The sequence below is a fragment of the Garra rufa genome, chromosome 3 (assembly GCF_049309525.1).
Source record: "Garra rufa chromosome 3, GarRuf1.0, whole genome shotgun sequence".
NCBI lineage: Eukaryota > Metazoa > Chordata > Actinopteri > Cypriniformes > Cyprinidae > Garra > Garra rufa.
In genome coordinates this window covers 64631341-64656142 of record NC_133363.1, presented here as the reverse complement: position 1 = coordinate 64656142, position 24802 = coordinate 64631341, and the positions used below count along the sequence as shown (strand labels likewise).

At 38.6% G+C, this 24802-nt stretch overlaps 1 protein-coding gene across 1 annotated transcript; it reads left to right on the top strand.

The window, feature by feature from the left end:
- Positions 1-3777: 3777 nt before the first annotated feature.
- Positions 3778-15837, top strand: LOC141331744 (uncharacterized). Its single transcript, XM_073836774.1, has 8 exons — positions 3778-3796; positions 5577-5844; positions 5925-6070; positions 6530-6809; positions 6916-7055; positions 10948-11039; positions 11113-11226; positions 15457-15837. The coding sequence occupies exons 1-8, from the start codon at positions 3778-3780 to the stop codon at positions 15835-15837; spliced, it is 1440 nt and encodes a 479-aa protein (XP_073692875.1).
- Positions 15838-24802: the final 8965 nt, after the last annotated feature.

Below are 24802 nucleotides of genomic sequence, written 5' to 3'. Positions count from 1 at the left end.
TCTCTCTCGACGAAAGATTCAGAATGTTGTTTCGTTTGTTGCATTCCTGGTAACAGGAGTCTTGTGTATCTGTTAACGCCTCGTGGACGTGCCGGAGACTCTGCTATTGATATGATCTGCTATTGTCTTAACCTTCAGGGGGGTTCAGACTAAGAACAAAGAGTGTCTTTTCGGAGGGTACCTTTATCCCTTTCTGATGAGGAGGAGATTGGAATCTAGTTCCTCTCCATTCCAGGAATGTGATTGGCCACTTGTGTCTGAGGTGGCCATAGTGGTAACCACCCTAGTGCGGAACACATTTGCATATAGTAGAGTACAAAGTTAGACAATGTCTTTAACATTTTACCCAATGCAACTTTTCTTTACCAAACCTCCAAACATGATAGGAAACTGTTGAACGATCACTTATTCACCCCATAATATGGTAATAGGCCTGCTTCTGTGAACAGGTTAACAGTCTGTGACCATCAAAATACACCATTTGTATGGATCTTTGTGGCCGCCTTTGTTTCGGCTGAGTTCTGAAGGAATTTCTATGACGGTCATTCCTAAACCTTAGGATTGGAGAGGGTCAATGCGTAGTCCAATGAGCCTCTGTTTTAGGTGGTTGTGGTTGCAGAAGGTCTCCCTTCTTGTTCTGTTAGAGGTGTCTGGCAGTTGTCTTGGCATCTTATCTGATGTTTCTGAACATTTGTTTATGTTCCTCCACCAAGATCCGATAACAGTGTGCCACATCTCCCTCCACAGCTGGCAGTAAGAGAAGGGGTCCTGCCATAAACTGATCCTTGGAATGCCATCTCGACTGTTGTTCACTACACATTGTTTCAGAAAGCAAATGCAAGAATTACAGAACTGGAGCAAGCTGGCAAAATTATGTGAAGAGAATATCAGTGTGTCTATGTTTAGAGTACAGTAAAATTAAATCAGTACAAATGCAAATAGACTGTAGATCTACAAGATCTCCATGCAAGTCTGAGAAAGCTGGAGCAAACCTGCAGTGGCCAGATCTGCTAAACATGATGTGATTGTTGGGGGTGAATACTTATGCAAAATAATTATTTAGTATTTAATAGCTAATCAAGAATTAGGGCTGTCAGTCAATTAAAAAAATTAATTTAAATGTTCTTTTTCCCCATAACCATGATTAACACCAGGCACTTGTTTTCTTGAACCATTGCTATCTCCAACTCCTAGAATGGATCAGTTTTGATGTATTCCTCATTTGTACAGTAAGTCACTTTGGATTAAAGCTAAATTAAAATCTAAATAAAGAAATGGAAATCGCATAGGCTGAATTTGATTCTGCACCACCCTTAGACCTGTGCGAAGTAATACTTTTGGGAAGTGTTTGCCCCTTATCGGAGTGTCTATTTACATTAAGTGCAAATAGCCCACCTTGTTGGCAGAGGCTATTTGTACTAACTCCACCCACCAATGTGTGATTGGAATAGTCAACACTACAAAAGATGGCTGTTAATCATCAGCTCCAGTGGCGCAAAGGATAAATTGTTTCACTCTTTTCAAGGCGAACGATCCGGGTTTGAATCCTTCTGGTGAAAGGCATTTATTTTCAATAAAAATGAAGGACATAATTGAAAAGTTTAAAATAAAGTATCTGTTAGGGTTAGGGTAGGTGTAGGGAGGGCTTATTGTTCCAATGAGGCAGTACCATTTAATAAATTGAATTAAAACTATAATTTACACTCAGTATTACTGCATACTGTTTTAATGTACTACAATACACTGTAGTACAGGTAATTGCAGATAATTGCTTCTAAATTCTGCAATTTCAACATAGTGTAAATAGAATCTACGGTTATTTGCACTTAGTGTAAATAGCATCTATTTTATTACTTATTGTAAATAGCCTCTACCGCTATTTACACTAAGAGCAATTTTATCTTATTTTATCTTATCTTATTTTTCCTAATCCTAATAGCGATATATCCACCTCAAAGCTCTAATTTTGATTTAGTCTGTTTGTAGTTTGTCAGCACTTTGGACCATTCCTGATATTCCCAAATTTCTGTGCTTTTCAGCTATTTAGATTCCATGTTTACTGAACAGTAAAGATATATTTTGAGTATGATAAATGTTAATTTGTGATAAGCTGTGGCTGAATCGCAACTTTTGTCCAGGGCAAAAATTAAAATTTTCCTTTTTTTGCACAAGAAGTAAGTTTTTACCCAGTGTTATCAAATTGTGTACCACAGGCTGTCGACTAAAATTAAAATGAAAGAAATTGGTTTCTTAATTGTTTGTTTTATTGTGAGATGGACCAGTGGAAGCACAGAGGGAGGCCGGTGATTTTTGGAAACGGATCGGAGGAGAAACAAGGTGTGTCCTGTGATGTGCATTTAAACGGGTCATCCTCCGTAAAGCATTTAAGCTCTCCAGCCAAAGAGAGAGATGCATGCCTTTTATCAGCCATGAAGAAGCTTCACAAGTGCCTGTGGGTTGTACTGGGTAACGTACAGCATTCATGTTTCTGCTATTTTGCTAGTTTTTACACTAATATATACACCTTTGTGTATAAAGAATCTGTAAAATTTGTGTACAAATCTGAAATATTTTTCTTGATCAGAAATGTTCCCAAATTATGTTTTCATTTAAATTTGCGCTTAGTGTTGGGTGTAACAAAGTAATTTAATTACTTTTCACTTGAAACAGTAAGTTAAGGAATTACTTTTTTTTTTTTTTTTTTACAGTTTACAATAACAGTTACTTCTTTTGTAATTGAACTTAATGCTGTGTATAGACATTTGAAAATTTATATACAATACAATAGTGGATTTAATATCAACAATTAAAGTCTAACCTTAAAATGCATGCTTTTATGTATCCTTCACACTTTAAAAACTTTGAGTTAATAAGAATATTGGAAACACTTTAGTGTCCAATTCTCACCATTAACTAGTTGGTTATTAGCATCAATATTACTGGGATATTGGCTGTTTATTATTACTTAAAAAGCACATATTAATGTCTTATTCTCTAAGACCTTATTCTAAATCATTAATCCTACCCAATTCTTAAACTTAAAATTTACTATACTAATTAGCAGTTATTAGGAGTATACTGAGGCAAAAGTCAGTAAAAGTTAGTTCAGTGAGAATTGGACCCTAAGCTAAAGGACGACCAAAATAATTTATTTAGCTATCTATTATTTATTTGAAAGAATTAAAAGAGCCATTTCATGTCTATCTTTCTATCATTAACTTGTTGATGTTTAATAAGTAATTAGTAATAAGCAATTAAATACTTTTTGGACAGAGTAATTTGTAGAGTAATCTAATTATACTGTTGAAGATCTATTTAGTAACTAGTGATTCATAACTTCCCCAAACACTGATCTTACTCTATTTGTCTTACTGTCAAATGTGTCACTTTTTATATGGTTTGCATTAGATACTTTTCTCAACAAGTAGATTTTGAATTTGCTTTGTCACTGGTTCCCTGGAATAGTTTTTGTTAGTTTGAGTGTCTCTGCTTTACAAAACAAATCGATCTTGAAATCAGTGCTGATTTGTCTATGTAAATGGTTTGTCAAAAGAGTTGTGATTCACAGGAACCTCGTCTCCTCGTCCCACTTTAGATTACGACATTCTGCTTGTTTTGTGACATGATTATCATGTATTCACTAAGAAATAAAACATTGTCCATATCAAAATGAACTAACTGGTAATGGAGAAAGTTGTATGGCAATTCACAAGGCAGCAAAACAAGCTTCTTTAAAATCTTCTTTTTTTATATACAGAATGTTTATTGATTCAAGAAATGGTGAATGGACAAGAAGGTAAGTTCTGTTATTGGTCCGTTATTGTTCTGTTCTGCAAATTTGAACTGCCAGATGTAATTTTAATATGACAGACATATTATTTGGAGTTCATTTTTAGGAGCATTTTTGTTTTTTCTTCCCAAACCTCATCAAGTGTCATCAATGTATGTTTAAAAAAACTTAGTCTGGACAATAAATGGTCTGATTAAACGATTATCTAGTCCTTATGTTACTTTATATTAGTTATTAATTATTTTTTTATATTTAAAAAAATGTAATATTTTTATTTTAAATTTATATATTAGTAATTTTGTTGTCTTTTTGTAATTTTTATTATGTTTTTAATGACTATATACTCTACCAGATTTTTTATGTTTTTAAAAAAAGTCTCTTCTCCTCACCAAGCCTGCATTTATTTTATCCAAAATACAGCAAAGGCAGTAATATTTAAAAATATGTTTACACTTTAAAATAATTGTTTTCCATTTAAATATATCTTAAAATGTTTATTCCTGTGATCAAAGCCAATTTTTCAGCATCATTACTCCAGTATTCAGTGTCACATGATCCTTAAGAAATCATTCTAATATGCTGGTTTGCTGTTCAAGAAACATTTCTTCTTATTATAATTATTATCATAGAAATAGCATAGCAGTCGTAAAAACACAAAGACCTTTTGATTTGTCAGGAGATCTCGCGGCCGAGGGTCGCACCTGGTTGGAGGTTCTCATCTACCCCTAAGGGGAAAACACACCCCTTAGCAGCAAACCCAATTCAATGGAAGTTTTCAATCTTTCTCATAGTATATGTGACTGCTATGAAATTGAGACCATTTTACCAATCGCACAGAGACCTTTAGGATGCTACCAAACATGAAGGGCAAAAAAATTAAATTAACAAGATATGACGTGGATCTTCTTTGACTTTCAGTAAAAGCTTTTAGGGAGAAAGCTGTGAGAGAAAGAGGCTGGGAATTCAAAAAAAGAGAGGGGGGTAGGTCAGGGTTGGGTTGTTTGCTCTCTTTGAAGATCTATTCTCCAGATGAATTGATGATTTCTATTTCAGATAAATGCTAAAATTCAGCTTTGGAATCAGAGGAATACATTACATTTTACAATATATTCAAATAGAAAACAGTTATTTTAAAGGGGATTTTGTTTTGGGGTGCACTAGAACATGCTGTCATGCTTGGTGGTTCATATTTTTTTTTCACATAATTTACATTATTACAATGGCTTTCTTCCCAGGCTGGCACAAATGGCTCAATTAGTCCCACTGCGTTGCAATTGGCGAACAGCTTAGCCGGCATTCAGTACAGCCACGCCCCTTACCAAAGCAGCAAACTAGATTAAAGTGATTATTACATTTTAAATATGGATAAAACACATCGGATTGCTAAAGGAAGCTTTTACTGAAACTCCCGGGATTTACGTTGAGACATCTTAGGATCTGGAAAACAAATGCTGTAGTCCAAAGGAGCCGTTCATTGTAGTTCTTGAAAAGGGATTTTTTAAAAACTAAAAATCTCCCTTTGGAGTGGACTTTGAGATTTGTAGATATTTTTATGCCCAAACATACACACCACACACTGGCTAAAGTTAAAAAGTTAAATAAAAGTACAAAAAATTATTATTGAAAAAGTAAAACTATTTCAAATTGTTACTTTTTTCCCCCTGTACTTTGGATCAAATAAATACAGGCTTGGTTAGCCCAAGACACTTATTAAAAACAACAACTTTTGACTGGTAGTTTTTATTAAATTTAAGTTTTAGGTTCAATTAAAAATGTCTTCTTACAGGCGTTCTCCCAGAGAATGTAGCGTTTCGGCGCACAACCATACAGTCGTCCATGTATGGGACCTGGTATAGCGAACATGGGGTGGACGGTGTACGTGACAGCTGTACCCACACTAACACACAGACCGACCCGTGGTGGAGAGTGGATCTGTTGAAAGTATACAGAGTAAACAGAGTTGCCATCACTAACAGACTGAGCTACTATTCTTTCAGAATAAACGGGGCAGTGATTCGTGTTGGGAACTTCCCCAACGTTTACAGCAACCCAATGTGAGGATTTTTTTTACATTTATTTTTGGCTACAGCTAAGAATGCACAGAAGCTATAACAGATGGTCTTTCTGTCTGTAGATGTACTGTAATTCCTACTATTGCTTCTGGAGCCACGGCTAACTTCTCGTGCGGTGCGATGGAGGGACGTTATGTGATTATTCATATTCCTGGAGATGGGAAGATTCTTACTCTCTGTGAGGTTGAAGTCTACAGGTATTTGGGAGGTAATTCATTGCTGTAGAGCAAAACTGACACTTTTTTATAGCCTTGTTTTATTTTTGGTCAGAGTAAGGATTCTGTAAATGGCTTATTTATATTTCTATATACTCACAATCAGAACAAAAATGTCCCTTTGTAAAATAAAGAAAACAAAGTTTCCTTGTGAAACTTGTGAAAATAAAACGAAACAAGAATCATACAGGGCCAATTCATATCTTAAATTATAGGGGCATTTTTTATTGATTGTGCTGACTTTCCAGCCTTGCATGATGTTATATCGTTCCCAAATGGCTTGCTTGCATTAATCTGAGGTTGTAATAGTAAAAAGCTTTGTTAGGCACAACATCGTTTTTGCAATTTCATTTGGTACCATTAGTTGGTATAGAAATGACTGATTTCACCATTTATCTTTCCTTCTGCTACTTGATGCATCAAGGTGTCATTTTTTAATTTTTTTTTTCTAGCAAATAGGGCAGGAAACAGAATTGCTACACAGTCATCAACATTTGATAATTGGCTTTCTGAAAAGGCCATTGATGGTAATCGAGGTCTATATCAGTCATTTACGGGATGCTCCTCAACCCTCAATGAGACTAACCCATGGTGGAGGCTGGATATGCATGAGGTTTACCGAGTTAGTGAAGTGGTCATCACAAACAGAAAAGACTGCTGTCCAGAACTAATAAACGGAGCGGAGATTCGCATCGGAAACTCTCTGGAGAACAACGGCAGCAATAATCCCATGTGAGAAACTTGAGTTTGAAAGAACGTGAGACACTGAGCTCAAATGTGAAGGATTGATTCAGATATGACAGTATTTTTTATCGCTCATGTGTTTCTCTGTCTGTAGATGTGCTATTATTCCTGCTATTCCAGCAGGTGAGTCCTACAGATACTCATGCGGCGGGATGGACGGACGTTACGTGAATCTGATCATTCCTGGAGACATGAAGATACTCACTCTCTGTGAGGTGGAAGTTTATGGAGAAGGTATGATATACTGTAAACCGTCTCGGTTACGTATTGTAACCCTCGTTCCCTGAAGGAGGGAACAGAGATGTCTCGTCGAGACTGACGAATTGGGATCTTGCTTAGAGAGACCAATCTACTTCTTGTGTATACAAACGAGCCAATGAATATTGGCATGCAGGTTTCGCTGAGGAGCCGGGACGGGCCCGGCCGTACAGCGGTGGTACAGGAGCCGCGGCAATGGGATGAGACGTCTCCGTTCCCTCCTTCAGGGAACGAGGGTTACAATACATAACCGAGACGTTCCCCATCAGTCGGTCTCTTCGACGTCTAGTCGAGACCGATGAATTGGGATCCCTAACAAAGCGCTGTGGCTGCTGACCCTTCCAGTGTCCTGAGTTTACTGGCTTTGGCCAGGGGCTCGCACCAGTCACCGTATAACATAGCACCACCCATTTCAGTGAAGCTGGAGCACTGGGCATATGCGGAGCTCACGTCCTTCCAGTAGGAGGTTTGGAGCAATACACATATAACTCAATTCAGGATATATGGAAGATTGGAGGTAGTTGAACAGTCATATACTGGTAGAAGATCTACCGGGGAAAAACACAGCCTCTGGGGCGCATGTGGAAAATCGTAAGAGATGCAGTTAAGTCTCTTCATGGAGCCTAGCCCTCTACCGGTTCTGAAGGATTCATCGAGTGAGGGCCTGACGCTCCGCTACGTCGGCTGTCAAGCTCGGCGGAGTTACTCTCAGGTTACTCTGGAGCAGTATAGCAAGCCGACCCAAGGCCTCTCTGTGCCTCTACCCATTTGAGGTGAGAACACAGGAGGAAACTGTATCTACACGAAGGCTATAGAACCTAGTGAATGTGGCCCCGGCCTGGCGCAAGGTCTGTGGCGATACGAAGTTCACGGAGAACTTCTGGGTTGTGACCACCCTCGTGCAGGTCCTTCAGTGCCTGAGCCTGATGAACCCGTAGCAACGCCATGGCGTGCAAGGCGGAACCACTGCCGATCAGCGCCGACGAGTGCCTACAGGCCCGGGATGGGAGCGATGGGTTTTTGCCCCGCCAAGTGGAAGCGGCACCCGGACACAGTTGCATCGCGACCACACGCTCCACCCACGGGCAGAGCTGGATTAACGCAAAGGCAAACTAGGCACGTGCCTAGAGCCCGATTGGCGGGATGGGGCCAGACAGAGGGACAAATTTTTTTTTTTTAAATGTACAAATGTCCTATCTACAATCTATTTCAATATTTATTAATTAACTAAAAATAGTGACAATGTTTATCTTTACCATAGACTGTTACATTGTCATATTAACGCCAGCCCATGACTGTATAGAGCGGCGCCAGCCAGTCAGAGCCATACAGAGCGATTTGTGATAAGCTTTTCACCCAGAGTTATGCCGCGTTCCAGGCAACCCGTAACCCGTGTTTTTCCAACCTTCAACCCGTGAAAGCGCACTGGAACGACAGTCAATTAAACCCGTCACATCCCACTCGTGAACTCGTACTAGATCGATGGACTCCCAGTTACGAGTCTTGACGTAACATAAAATATCAGCCCTAATGCGGGCGGTGTTTATGCAAGTGGTACACGGTGGAAAAATAGAGCATAGGACATAGGTTTTACGAGCTCAAAAACCTGCCTGGAACGCGTAGCATTAGATGCATGCTGCACATTTAATGTTATTATTAAATAAGGCCTATTATTACATTGCATTTAGTTTGAGGGCAAAGGAATGACAACATAACCTGTACATTATTTGTTTAGTATTGCTTTTTACCTTCTCTCCAAAACTCGTTTTTTTTTTTTTTTTTTTTTTTTTAATTCAGGCAATTTTATATTTTGAAAAAATGTAATAAAGCAAAGCCGTTTGAACAGCGCTCTTCACTTATTATTTTATTATGGTACCATGATCCGCACTTACAAAACAGTCTTCTTTTTAGCGTTTATTTTACAATAATAACCAATAGGATAGAACACAGGTGTGGTGTTTTAGCAGCTAATCTATTGGTGATTAATATAAATAAAATAAAGCTAAAACTCTGTTTTGTCAGTGTTCCATGGTCTCATAGCCTACTATGAGAAATAAAGTTTAATAAATGCAATACAATGCATCACAAATCCGTGAGTACAGTTTACAAACCCGTGGGAACGGATTGCTAAAGCGTACGCACAGATTATAAATTTGTCGGTACGGTTTACAAAATCTGAGCTCACGGATTGGAAATTCGTGGGTACGGTTTGATAATCCATGGGCACGATTTATATTTATTTATTTAACCGAGGGAACAGTTTAAGAACTCGTGAGTACAGTTTAAACTGAGGGAACGAATTGCAAAACCGTCCCCACGGATTAATTATTTTTCTTCTACAGGTGACGTAAGGGGCTCCGTGTGAGCCCAATATCGTTTTGCTTAATAAACTTATTTGCTCTGTTTACATAGTTTACTGACACCTATTGGTTATTTACTGATAGTACTACTGCCTTAACAATGACACTCCCAATGGATAAGATGAGGATAATTTAATAGCATTAAATAGAGCCGTGTAATGTATAAATAATGAATATCAAAAAATAGTCTGATAGACTGTTTTATATACAACACATGACTTATTTTGGCATACAACAACCAATTTTTAACCAAAGACTAGACTATGTAAAATGTGAATTAACTTTTATTAGAAACTTTGGTAAGTTTCAGATTTCAATTCATAAATAACATCGACGGAGGGGGGCCCAAAAAATACAGCCTGCCTAGTGTAGTCCATTTATTTAATCCGGCTCTGCCAGCGGGACCCCCGTATAGCCCCGTGCTGGTCCGCCATCAAGGGTGGTGAGGGAGGAGGTCCCACTCGAACGGTTTCGGGCAGTAAAAGGTGTCTTCCACGTCGAAGTGAGCTCCTCATGCACTTCCGGGAAGAAAGGCACTGGGGTGGGACGCTGAGAACCAGCGCGGGCCACCCCGAAATACCAATCATTGAGCCGGGAGGGCTCGGGATGGAGGATTCCATTCATGCCCTACCCTCTCACCGGCCCAGGCAAGCATAGCCATCATCTCCGGGTCGGTATCCTGCACCGCTGACCGCACAGCGGACGACAGTGTGCCGTCATCCTCCCCAGAGAAGTCTGGCTCTCCCTCTGATGCCGCGACTGACATCTGGTCGTCGGGGGAAGCCCCAAAAGTAACGGGCGGTACCCCTAGAGGAGGCCCAGCCCGCTCTCCCAGAAGCTCCAGTGGCAATTCTTCACCGTCAGACCGGCCAGCCCCCTGCTTCCAGATGTCACACCTCCTCGGCGTTTGCCGGGAGGAACGTTCGATCTGGGCAGAGGGACTGGGACCCGCCCCTTTGAAGGAAGCGGATTCTGGTCCACAACTCCGTGATGGTCATCCTCCCGCAATGGGGCCTCAGCGTGTTGCGTACCCAGGCACGTGAGGCAGCGATCATGGCCATCGCCCGGCAACAGGTAACGGTCACATCCAGAAACGCACAGGGAAAAAGGCATGATGTAAATGCCTTGTCTTTATAAAGACGTTCACCCGTGGAGCTCTTTTGAAATTCACTCATTTAGGAATTTGCTCTTTTAGTGCTCCAGCTGTGTGCTTCCACTCGACACGGAAGACCGCCGCTGAAGCGCCGTGCCACCAACACAAAAAGAAAAAAGAGACACTGGTTTTTGAAAAAAAAACAGCTTCGATGACTCGTCTTTCAGTAGACTGGTCCGGCTCCGAAGCTCTAGGCGAGATCCCAATTTGTCGGCCTCGACGAGACGTTGAAGAGACCGACTGATGGGGAACTATATTTTTGTCAAAAAGACAGCGAGGAGTGCAGGTATGATTTAATGAACAAAACCTAAATTAACTTGCATATCTAAACGTTTATATATATTTTTTGGTTTAGGTCCTGTTTTAAAAAGATCATTTGTAAAAATGCAGTTTAACTCCAGAGCTGATTTGACTGACCCTTCAATAGGAGAAAATGTTCTGAATCAGGTGAGAGGAAGAAACATAATCGTAGATTTATTTCTACAAAAGCCAAATACTTTAATAACTTTGTTATTTTCAGTTGGGAACTGCTCTAGCTGACAGAGGATTCACAAATGTGACGCTGCGTTGGTTTAAAACCCCTAAACGGGAAGTGATGAGGAAAGTGGACACTTCTATGAGTGAGTTGTGTTCTGTACAATAACTAATGAGATAATCTGTAAAAATTAAAATGACTATATAAAGCATGTGATGTGTTTATTTGCAGGTCATTGTGATAAAAGAAAATAATAGTCTGGAAATCAACACTGTTTTTGACTCACTAAATGCATTCATCATGTGGCAAGACAATAATTCTGATTCTAAATATATACTGACTAAAATTTCTTCACATTTAATATTGTGTTTATAATGTAAAGTAAGCTTCTGCTTACTGCTTCTACCTTATTTTATACTTCCCTCTAACTGTTTATTCAAATAAAGGTTAAGGACAACTTTTGCAGTTGTGCATTGTCAACAAATAGGAAGAGATGGTAAATATAATGGAAATAATTAAATGTCATTCACATTCACACAACCCACACATGGAATTTAACTTAATGAGATAATATTTCATGCTTATTTACAGTCAGTATTTAAATTTTAATTGTAATCTATATATTGTACACGGAATTGCTTTGAGGTAAATTTCCTGCCATTGAATGTTGTAATGCCTACAAGTTGTAATGACATAAACAGGTTCCCGCGTGAATGAAGAGGGACAGCGCATGCGTGGCGTGCCTGGATGTTTGAATTTTAAACCGTTATTATTTATTTTATGCCTATTGGAGAATTAAAACGCAGCCGCAGGTTATGCGCGGTTTTTATATACTTCAGACCTTTCATATGTGTTGTTCTGTTTAATCAGGTTAGATGCCGTACAATACTGGACGTTGTTCCTCACACTTTATTTATTTTGGGATATTTTTCATTGTTTTTCGATGCATCTGAAACATACCGTTGAAGTGATAAGTCTCGCATTTTTTTCTTCATAAAAATTAGATTTTTTTTATGTGAGCGGCCAAACTGTTTGATCAACCACCGATTGATTAAAATAAGTGATGCCAATCAGCTGGCTATAGATCAGGATATAAGTATTAAGTGTTCCAGCAGGTGACGCCGTTTACCTTAGGCCCCGTTTACACGAAGGGAAGACGCAGATGTTTCCCTGTGGTTTGCCTCTCAGGCCCCGTTTACACGAAGGGAAGACGCAGATGTTTCCCTGTGGTTTGCCTCTCAGGCCCCGTTTACACGAAGGGAAGACGCAGATGTTTCCCTGTGGTTTGCCTCTCAGGCCCCGTTTACACGAAGGGAAAACGCAGATATTTCCCTGCGGTTTGGCCTCTCATTTACACGAAAACCCCGTTTTTATCACAGAAAACGATTATTTCTAAAAACTCCGGCCAAAGTGGACAAATTAGAAAACGCCGTTTTCACGTTGTAGTGTAGACTGTGAAAACGGAGGCTTTTGAAAATGATGACGCATATTTATAGTCATGTGACGCATATTGTACCAATAGATATCTATGTTTACAGCAGTAATTGTGCCTGTACTATTCACACACTGCTGCTAAAGAGATTTACCTTGTACACTCTTCAAATTACAGTCCTAAAATGATGACAGAAAATTTACTCACAGTTGCTGTCCTGCAAAACATGACGACTACTGCTTTTCAGATAAAATATGAGTGAGCGCGATATAGACGCGCCAGTGGATGATGAGATATTTCCGTAAATGATCCCGCCAGAAGAATTGTGTGAAAACTTATTACGTCTGTATAATTTTGGTGGCTTTACGCATGCGCAGTAATGCAAATATGATGTTTTCCTACGTTTCAGTGTGGATGAGAAACTTTTGGAAAAATCTTGGAAACGCTAGTGTGGACGGAGAGCGTTTTAGAATGAAAACTCCGTATTCAAATGTATCTGGATTAATGTAAACGTAGCCAAAGTGGATAAATTTGAAAACGCCGTTTTCACGTTGTAGTGTGGACTGTGAAAACGGAGCTTTTGAAAACGATGACGCATATTTATAGTCATGTGACGCATTTTGTACCAATAGATGTCTATGTTTACACCAGTAATTGTGCCTGTGCTATTCACTGTCACACTGCTGCTAAAGAGATTTACCTTGTACACTCTTCAAATTACAGTCCTAAAATGATGACAGAAAATTTACTCACAGCTGCTGTCCTGCAAAACATGATGACAACTGCTTTTCAGATAAAATATGAATGAGCGCGATATAGACGCGCCAGTGGATGATGAGATATTTCCGTAAATGATCCCGCCAGAAGAATTGTGTGAAAACTTATTACGTCTGTATAATTTTGGTGGCTTTACGCATGCGCAGTAATGCAAATATGATGTTTTCCTACGTTTCAGTGTGGATGAGAAACTTTTGGAAAAATCTTGGAAACGCTAGTGTGGACGGAGAGCGTTTTAGAATGAAAACTCCGTTTTCAAATGTATCCGGATTAATGTAAAAGTAATTATGTTATATGAAACAGCTACAGAAACGTGAGGAGAGAACACTTTACGTTTTTGTGAACGCAAATATACAAAGTGTTTATTGTAGATGGGTTTTAAGCTTCGCAACTATCAGATATATATTGCTCAAAAAATAAATAAATAAAATAAGGGAACACTTAACCAACACAATGTACACAATAATGTTCCCTTTATTTTTTTGAGCAGTATGTAACTATATCCATAAACCTAGTTATTTTTGGAGAATATATATATATTTTTTAGTTTATGTAAAATTTGCACCCTATTACATTGCCTAACGAGCCTTAGGGCCTACACTTGTTCTAAAGATTTTTTTAAATACTTTTTTGCTTTAATATACAGGTTAGTTTTAGTGTTTGTCTGAATGACCTTAGACTGATGCATTTTCTTCCTGTACTTGATCCGTCTTTTGCATGATCAAAATGAGATCGGCCAACTTGACAGACCATCGACTGAATCGTTTTATACGATGGTTTTATACTAAAAGGTGATAGTTCATCTTTATCCCCTTTTAGTTCATCGACAACACCTCTGCTCTGACCAACAGCCACTGAACAAATAATCAGGCTCCAGATGGGTTCGTCACTTTTTGAGGTCCCCCGGAAACATTTCCATTGTGCTTTGTGCTATTTGCAGTGCTTTTTTTGTGTGTTTGCTGCGCTTTTTTTTTGTTTTTGCGGAGCGTTTCCATATTTGTGTTTGCGTTGTGAGGATTTGCAGCGCCTGTGTTGTCAAACTGATGAAGATCGTTTTTTTCTGTTTGCATGTGTTTTCTTGAATTAAAGCGCGTTGAGCTCTCTCGGCCACCATAATTTTAATTTATTTGTAGCCTTCCTGACTCACTGATCACATCTTATTTTTTCATCCTGCATGTATGTACAAATATTCTCCAGCAGGTGGCAGCATGCACTCTCCAATGTGGTTATATGGGTAGATGGAGGTAAGCATAAATACATGCATGGATGCCAAACCTAATGGTGTTTTGGTTTATCTTCATCAGGTGTTTCTCTGTCTTTTCTGATTCTCTTTTCTCTCTTCATAGCTCAAGAATTATTGACCCTTTCAGGTAACTTCTATTTATATGTTTTTTTAATCATATTTAGAAGACACTCTAAATAGAAATACAGTTTTTACTGATGTGTTTGTTTGAATGACTCTAAGCTTGGGATGTACTCCGTAAAGACTCGTTTGGGCATCATATTTCAACAACAGCTATCAGATAGGTTGTACTTTGCATCTTGATAGTATCTGGATTACTTTGAGCTGGGCTGCAGTTACCCTTTGCATGCATTTTCAGAGGATTATAAGAATTTGGAAAGAAAAATGAGAGGCTCTGAGTGCAGTCCAGTGGAATAATTCATGACAAGAGGAGAAAAAAAAACACCAAGAAAAACATTAAAGCGCATTAGGAACTTTTTAAAGCTTACAGTATGAGAACAACACAAATACCTGATCTCTTTTTGAAGGTGTGGATGGCTCAGGAAAGACTGAAGAATCAAAGATCAGAACAAGGCTTTTCTTACTAAACAGAAAGTGACATTTCATTGTGTTTTGCAAGTCTGTTGAGTCACGTCCCAATTCAGATATTCTGACCGCGCTGGCAGTGAGTTTACTTACAATCCACTGTATGCAGCAGATCCTTTCGCTGACCCAACGAATTTGGTAAGTGCTTTCTCTAACAATAAATATACAGTATAGCTTTCCATTAGTGCTGAGAAGTTTTTGTGTCGCTAAGCTGCCACCTCAAGGCAGTGTCACACCCCTCTCAACCTATTCAGTTCCCTGCACACCCCTTTACATAGAAATCGTCCTTACTTGTGTAATAAAGTCATTTAAACCGGATGTGATTAGACTGGACCTCTGTTCTTACCGACAGCCTTATTGGTTTCAAGCTAGCTCCATAGGCTTCCCTGCTACCTCCTTTTCATGGTCCTTCGAGCCGGAGCTAATTGATTATCAATGTATATGTCTAGTCACTCCCTGCCCTCATTATCTCAGCATGAGCGCCTATGTCGCCAAGCTCAGCTCCATGCACATTATTATGATTTTATCTTTCAATATCATCAGCAGCCACTATCTACAGCAGAAACGCAACCACCTCTTTATTCTATGTACAGATATGCCTGGTACTGGTCTTCATTATCAACCCTGGAGAATGGAGTCTGAAGATGATTCAGAGGAGCCAGAACTGCCTATGGAGGGAGGCACTCAGGAGGACATTCCACATTCTCCATGTTCTCACTTACCTGTCCGCTAACCCCTGAACACCATAATGCTTCTCCAATAGCTCCTGTTCCTCATGCTCAGACAGCAGGAGTAAGAAATCAGGGTACATTTAATCCAGCAATATTTGCTTAAGAGTAGTCCTTCTCTTCCACCTCCACAGCAGCTTCCTTCTCCCAAAAGCCGTGCATTACAAGCCTGTCAGACTGCAGGTAACCATAGTTCCCCTCCTCCCCAACTTCACCAGCAGCTTCCTTCTCCTCCTGTAAGCTGTGCCCCTCTTGCCCAACCTGTTCTGCAGCTCACGCATCCTTCCAGTGACGGTCAGTTTCCTGCCACATCTCAAGAACCAGCCTCATGCACCCAGCCTATCCACTGCCAAGCATCTTACTCTGCTCAGCCAGCAAGCGATGTGCAACCTCACCACCTGACACCACCAGCCAGTACTTGATGTTAAAGATGGCCCTATCCAGAAGAGTTAGATCCAGAAGAGTCAGAGCAATATAAATACCACTTCTTATTTAGCCATTTAAAGGTAGACCAGGCAAGAAGACTTGCATTCAGGGCCGGCTCCAGGCAAATGACTGTCTTGCCCACCCAATCAGAATTAGATAAAGGTTGCGTATTTTCGTGCAGTGATTAAAGCCAATCTGAAGACTGTATTTTGAGAAATATAGCTGGAGACTGCCCCAACAGTAATAAAATAACACCAGAAAATTGCAGCATTTTTTATTATCCGAATGCAACGCGCTGAATTCACACAGAAGCGCCAGTCTTTCGCGTAAAAGCAGAGACTGACAACGAGCCAAAACGGGCAGAAATATTTGCGCTATCACTCATTCAATAATGTGCATTCATTGCCTGGACAGGGCAACAACATAACATAAGCGTCTAAAATGCATGTAGGCTTTCGGTTGAAAGCTAACCCCCTTTTGGTTGGCTGTTAATTCTTAATGAAAACTGAAAGTAAGAGCTTGTGCGATGAAATTTGCGTTCGTCACTATGGCAAAAGTCGGTTCGACTGTAAGAGACATAGTTCCCTTCTATAATGTAAACGTCCAACAATATTCAGTGATGCAAACTATTCAACTTTTTTTTGTCAAATTTTGCCGTTTTGAATGCAATTCAGGTCTGTCATTTACGTGAGTCCTGTAATTTTAAATTGATTATGATGACAATAGAGTCATTCTACGAAACGGGTGCCATTTCCACTTTGAAATTTTCAAAAAATTCATTAAGAAGAAACTTTCTATAAAAAAAGACTACAACTTGAAACACAAGTTAACCCTCCAAAAAACATATTTTCCCACCTCATGCACAAACTCCTTATTAATATTATCCATTTTCTTCAGGCAAGAGCACCTTTCTTGTACCCCCCTGTTACTGATTATATGTATGCTATTAGAGTAGTAAAACATGAAATATATATATTTTTTAAATTTGATGTTTTCCTAATAATGCATTGTCTCTTTTTTTGCAAACCATCAATAGAGAGTCTGTAATTTAATACAAAATTTGATTGTTAAATTTGTAATCTTAAAAAATTAATTTGATATTTCAATGGCCTTACTGTTTGTAGTGAAAAAACAAATGCACTCAAAAAATACAAATAAAGTGGCATTTATTTAATTAGTCCACACAATAAGAATATCATATACAACATTAAATCAAGTTACATTTCATTTTATTTATATAAACTTTCTACAAAATGACCCTGTGACGGGGTGGTATGGACAAAGTGTTTCTCTATACGAACTGCTGGTTTTAAATTTTGTGCATACATTTCACAAGGGCATGTGTTCATTTGACTGCTGTGTACTAATCAAAAAAGACACCTGTATGGTCACCCTACCTGTATTAGAATCCTATATTAGAACAGTTTCACACATCTTCTCATTCAAACAGGAAGCAGAACCACCCCATCACATCCATTACCACCCCGTCAAACGTGACGGGGTGGTAAATTTCATCCCAAAATGGCCGCAGATCTCCCATGTGGTCAAGTTTCTCACCTAGCATGCATGCATTTAATCTGAAATTTGATTTTCTTTACATTAATAATGTAAAAGAATTAATAAAAAATTGTTTTCCCTATTTACTTTGTGTGACGGGGTGGTAGGGTTAAGCTTGACGGACCCTGTCTAACATGAAAAAAAACATCAAATAAACAATGTAAAAGATTATCTTTATTTGCCTGCTTTTGTTGTTGGTGGCTGTAAGGCTCAAATGATGTAACTTCCTCTTTGTGATGTCATTTAAAGCAACAGTACATTAATTATAGAAAAAACAAGTTAGCGTGACGGGGTGGTAAGCTAAACTACGGGACACAAACAAATCAGAAAATATTTACAAAAAAATTATATTTTATTTTGAATAAATATATCTTATGTAAACAGGGGCACACATATAATGCTGAAAATAATAAAAGTTTGAAAAAATATATAACTTATTTGGTGATATTTTAGATCAAAATATCATGTTGGTCAACACGGACATGTGAAATTGGTTATGTACTAATGAAAAATGATTAAAAACACTATGTTATTTTTGAAATTAAATGAAATTCTTATTCTTGTTCTTTTACTGTTTTTCTTCTTTTAGTTTATGCCCCTAAATAAATCAATGTAAATCCTTTATTTGTTTAGTTTTTTTTAAATAAATAAATACCACTACCATAATGGCCTGGTCTTTATATTTACCTCAAAAGTGGTCCCTCCAGTTTCTAGATATGATTATTGCAATTTTGGTATAAAAAAAGTTAGATAAAAAAGAATCACCAGTTATCCAGAGAAAGAATAAAGTAAATTAGAATTAGAATTTTGTTGTGAAAGTGCATAATATTTTAGACTGTCCATACGACCAGTTTTAATTTTCATTTCATTTTTCAGTGTGCATTTAATAGTTGATTATATATATATATATATATATATATATATATATATATATATATGTGTGTGTATGTATGTGTGTGTGTGTGTGTGTATATACTGTATATAGGCCTATAGTGTATAATATAGTGTAATATACCAATATCTAAAGAATAAATATCTTCTAGACTACCCCCCCAACCCGAAAAAAAAAAAAAAAAAAAATGCCCACCTAGGATATCTGCCAACCCATCCTTCTATCCTTCTATAGGATTATTAATAGCAATTCATTGCTATTCGCAAGGCTAAGTCCTCTACTGCTCCTGTCTCCCACGGTGTTCTTCAGGGTTCTGTTCTTGGGTCTTTACTCTTCATCATCTATATGCTCCTATTAGATAACATTATCAGTCATCATGGCTTCAACTTCCACTGCTATGCTCAGGACACCCAGATCTATATCAGTTTTCGACACAACTCTCCTCACCAATTCCATCTCAGCTTGTATTAATGATATAAATGCTTGGATGACCAGTAACTTTCTCAAACTCATCACTGATAAAACAGATCTATTACTTGTCGGTTCACCTAAAAAATATTGCTTCTTTCTGGACTGACAATGTTAACATTGCTGGGACCATAATTCCATCGTTGCCACTAGTTAAAAACCTTGGTATAATCTTTGACTCCACTCTCTCCTTCTCCTTCACTCTCTCCTATACCTTACATTTCTTCACTCACTAAAACTGGTCTCCGCCCCCACACTCTGGAATTCCATTCCAAAACACAATCGTGATCTGTCCTCGTTACAGGATTTCAAAACTCACCTTAAATCATATCTCTTCCTGTTTCTTGCTTCTCTGATGACTGACTGCATTTTCTGTTTCATGCCTGGTTCCAACGTTTACCTGTAACCATACTTGCGAGTGAGTGTATGTATATTTTCATGTTTTGTTTTCTGCTTTCTCCCTTATTTCCCTTTTATTTCCCTTCCTCGCTGTAATATGTATGTTCTGTTACTGTACAGTGACCTTGAGTTTGTAGAAAGGCGCTATATAAAATAAATCCTCCATCAGCGGAAAACTACCGTGATGCAGAGGCAGCCATCCTAAGACGAGCCCAGATGGATTCATTCAGGAATTATTTGGCCTGGCTTCAAAACCAGAAGCCCCTTCTACCCTCAAGCCGTTTTCTTTTCTTTCCCTTGCCTTCTTTCCCTTAGACCCAGCATCAGGGCTCATTCGGGTAGGCGGAGGGTTACATCAGCGTAGTGATCTACTCCCTGATGCCATTCATCCAGTTGTTCTGGATCCTATCTCTGATAGAGGTACCAACTTCATTGGAGGCAATAAAGAGCTACTGGAAACCTATCAATCCCTAACCTCTGAACTTCAGGCAGCTCTGGCCAAGCAGAAGATTGAAATTGAAGGCATTCTAAATTCTGAGCCCTTAGGCTATGTGTCATCTAACATTGCTGATCCTGACCCTGTGACCCCTAACTTGTTGCTGATGGGGCGGCATGATGCTTCCCTTCCTGTTGTAACATACCCAGACTCTGAGCTGTACAGTCGCCGTCAATGGTGTCATAGTCTCATCCTTTTTGATCATTTTTGGGCACATTTACTCAGAAATTACCTCCTCTCTCTTCAGTCCCGACAGAAGTGGTATACTGACAATCCTAACCTGCAACCTAACACTGTTGTTCTGATTCTTGATCCTCAACTTCCCCGATCTCAGTGATCACTGGGCAAAGTCCTCGCCCTCCATCCCAGCAAGGATGGCCATTGTAGGGTTGCTGATATCCAAGTCAAGGACACGACATACACAAGGCCCGTTGCCAAGCTTATACCTCTCCCGGCTAATTGAGGGCGGCTGCTGAGGTCTTTTCTTAAAAGTATTTCTTCACCCACTTTAATCTGCAAAATAATCCAGCGCATGTAATATTATTTTAATATAATATTATCAATATTAAATGTTTTGCAATGGATATCTGTTTTCAATTGTCTTGATGTCGACATATGCAAAACTCTATAATATCCACCTCAGCCTATTATAAGCCTTTATGCAAATGTTGAAGCACTCTTGACAATGTTTGCATGAAAATGCATGTAAAGGAAGCATGGATGGATTCCCACTGATGCCTCTGGCTCCTCTGGTGTATAGCCTACATTTCGCTCACTAATGTGTTTGATATTCATTCATTAATTCATTCATTCTAGACCTTTTAAACTACACTAAGGTTGGAAAACACAAATGGGACTTAACAAAGCCTTCAATAAAAACAGTACAAAATGGAGAAACTCTGATGTCCAAAGGTAAGCTGTTCAGCAATGGAAAAGCATGATCCCCTTAAAATGTTGTTCGTGCCAGTTTACAGCTGCTTATTTGCTGCTTTATTTGCTTGTGTTTTTGTTTGCAGCTGATTTGTGAAATCTGTGTAAACTGATGAGTTCACGTCAAAAACCCTTAACATGTTTTGCAAAAGTCTTTATCTTGAAGGTTCTTGTCAAATTCAATTAGGTATATTAGGTCCAAAATTTGCACCTAATATACCTGCACCTAGTAATGGCATACCCTGTATATTGTGTTTTTGCTATTTTGCACTTTGCACTTTGTCTTGTGTACTTGTATATTGTTCTTTTTTAAAATCTATGTCTTGTCTTGTCACTGTCACTCTGTTGCACTGTGGAGCTGCTGTCACTAAAACAAATTCCTAGTATGTGTAAACATACCTGGCAATAAAGCTCATTCTGATTCTGATTCTGATTCTGAAGTCAAAGTCAAAATCAACTTTATTGTCAATTCTGCCACATGTACAGGACATAAAGAGAATTGAAATTGCGTTACTCTCTCAGACCCATGGTGCATACAAGTAACATTAAATACAAAAAGTAACATTAAATACAAAGGAATAAAAAAAAAAATGAATAAATACAAATGCACAGTCTACATGAGAATAAAGAAAAATAAATAAAGAAAATTCACATCAATCCAGTACACATTAGGACAGGGTTAAAAAAAATACAGTGTGTTTGTCTAAAACAGAAGAGACAGACTAGTGGCAGATGGGAGGAGAGATGAAGAGTGTCATGTGATGCACATTTAAATGGATCGTCCTCCATAAAATGTATATAATAATTCACTCTCTCCGTCTGAAGAGAAAGAAAGACGCCTTTAATCAGCCATGAAGACGCTTTACAAGTGCCTGTGGATCTTGCTGGGTAATGTACAAAATTCTTGTATCTGCTGTTTTACTAAATTTCCACTAATATTAACATTACTAATATTTAGAATCAGAGTTTTTTTTGTTGTTGTTGCATGTTTCCCTTGTTGAGAAATGTTGTTCTGTTTCTAGTTTAGTTTGCACTCTTTTTATTGCAAAGTCTGAAAAAATTCTGGCCAAACTTAAATATCTTGATTTTTTTTTTTTTATACATTCATGCTTAATGAAGATGTGTTTTCACCAGACTTGCATTATGTGCTTGTCATATTATGATAATACAAAAACAAATAATATTGATATATTAGAATACATTTTAATCTGTTTTCCGCTGTAGTAACGCAGTTCTGTGAATCCATTTTCAAAATCATTCTAATATGCTGATTTGCTGCTCAAGAATAATTTCAGATTATTAACAATGTTGAAAACTGTTGTCCTGTTTCATATATTTGTAGACACCATGATACATTTCATTTTTACGGATGTCAGAGATCAATAGAAACTCAACAGAGCCACATTTATTTGAAATTGAACCGTTCTTGACATTTACAAATGTTGTTTTCCTTGGTAAATAGAAGTTTGAAGTTCTAAAAATTTACTGATCTCTGAACAATAGTGAAGGTTGTAGATTATCATTTTGCTTCTCACTGCCCTGCTGAAAAAAACAGCATATGCTGGTTAGGTATGTTTTGGTGCTGGGATGCTGGTTTTAGCTGGTTTATGCTGGTCCTTTGCTGGTTTATGCTGGTCCCTTGCTGGTTTATGCGGGTCCTTAGCTGGTTAATGCTGGTCCTTTGCTGGTTTATGCTGGTCATGTTGCTGGTCAAGGACCAGCAAAAACCAGCAAGGGACCAGCATAAACCAGCAAAAACCAGCAAGGGACCAGCATAAACCACAGAGGACCAGCATATACCAGCTAAAACCAGCATCCCAGCACCAAAACATACCTAACCAGCAAATGCTGTTTTTTTCAGCAGGGTGGATCTCTAGGATAGTTTTTCTCAGTTTATTTAGTCAGATCTACTTTACCAAACAAATCTTATGTTACACAGACGCTCATTTGTCTATGTAAATGGTTTGATGGTCTTCATGTCTGTGTCCAGAAAATCTTGTAGCGATTCACAGGAACATCTCTTCGACCCACTTTAAATTTTTCAGTGTGCTGCTTTTTGCCTCTGTTGGATGAAACCACTGACAAATTAATAATAATCTGTATTATTAGTCTCTGGTTTCATCCAACATGGTCACTATACACAGATCATTGTTTTATGTTTCCATTATCATTCAGACAATGTTTTGATGTCTCTGATGATTGAATCTCTTTTTCACAGGGGTTTTATTGATTGAGGAAATGGCAACTGGACAAGAAGGTTAGAAACAATTCATTTTAGTTAAACCTTTGTTCTGTTCCATCTGAACTGATAATTATTGTAACAAGCTACAATTCAAGTACAGTATTAAAGATTAGTTTGGTAAACTTTTCTGCAAGACCTAATGCCTGATGAGAATAAAATGATTTTGGCCCTTTTTACTCCCCTTAAAACATTTTCCAGAGAATATAGCACTATTGGGTAAAACTCATCAGTCATCAGATTATGGAAATTGGCAATCTACTCTTGCTATTGATGGACTGTTGACCACCTGGGCTCACACCAAATTAGAGACCGACCCGTGGTGGAGAGTGGATCTACTAAAAGTATACAGAGTGAACAGAGTTACCATCACCAATAGAGACGACTATGCTGATAGGATTAACGGGGCGACGATTCGTGTCGGGAACTTCCTTGACGTTTACAGCAACACCATGTGAGGATTTCTTAGACTATCTTTATAAATATGACTGCAGATGAACAGAAATGTATAACAGATGATCTTTCTGTCTGTAGATGTGGTGTGATTTCTACTCTTGCGGTCAGTGCCACGGCCACTTTGTCATGCGGTGGGACGGAGGGACGTTATATGGTTGTTCATAATCCTGGAAATGACAAGATTCTTACTCTTGCTGAAGTTGGAGTCTATGGGCATTTGGCAGGTAGTCTCAGCCTCAGACGTCACGCCCACGGAACGTTGGCTAAACGTCTGATGCATATGGTACACTTAACTGGAAACACTTCAGGAATGTCGAAGTCGTGATCTGATTAGTTGAATTTGATCGGATTTCCGGAACACGCGAGTGTCGCGTTTATTTTCGGTCCGCCGGGAAACAAAGCGCAGACTGATTTACTTGAGTTTTGCTAAAAGGTGCTTATGCAGACGCCATTGTTGTCATACACATTTGCGACGTTCGCATACAAATTACTGACTTACTGCTTGTTCTCCCTCTTCTTCGTTAACTTTCAATGCTGGTTATTTCAGTGACTGACTTGTTGCATGCCCGTCTGTTGTTGTGGGGGCATTTCTACGCCCCGAAACGTGACGCTGAACGAAACAAACTGTGATTGGTTGTTTTACATGTCAGTCAAACGGCCTTATGGGCGGGCCTTGGCCAATGAAAGCTGCCATGAATACCAGACCTTCAGCCGTCAGTCTGAAGGTCTGGCTACGCGAGACTATTTGGCAGGTAATTCATTATTGTGGCACACTTTTCAATATTAAATGTAATAAATACTTTTTATTATATGGCTTGCTCTACAATTGTTGATTCTAAATGGTCAATCGCGATATTCCAGGATCAGAAGCAACGCTGTTTAATGATTGCACAACCCGACGATTCTTTCATGTCGATTATTTCATATTTAGAAGAATCTCACATTTCTACCTTTTTTTTCCTCCTCACAACTCCGAATGTACATTTCTGACTTTACAAACCACAATTTGGACCCCCACTCCCCAAAATATGACCCAAAACATCATCAATCCTAAAAGTGAATCCAGTGAAACAAAGGACACAAAAGTATATACTTTGTCATTAATTA

Excerpts from the sequence above, each read along its gene's own strand:
- LOC141331744 (XM_073836774.1), top strand. Across the intron at positions 6,071-6,529 it reads AGTCTACAGGTATTTGGGAG|CAAATAGGGCAGGAAACAGA; the intron begins GTAATTCATTGC and ends TTTTTTTTCTAG. Across the intron at positions 11,040-11,112 it reads GAGAAAATGTTCTGAATCAG|TTGGGAACTGCTCTAGCTGA; the intron begins GTGAGAGGAAGA and ends TGTTATTTTCAG.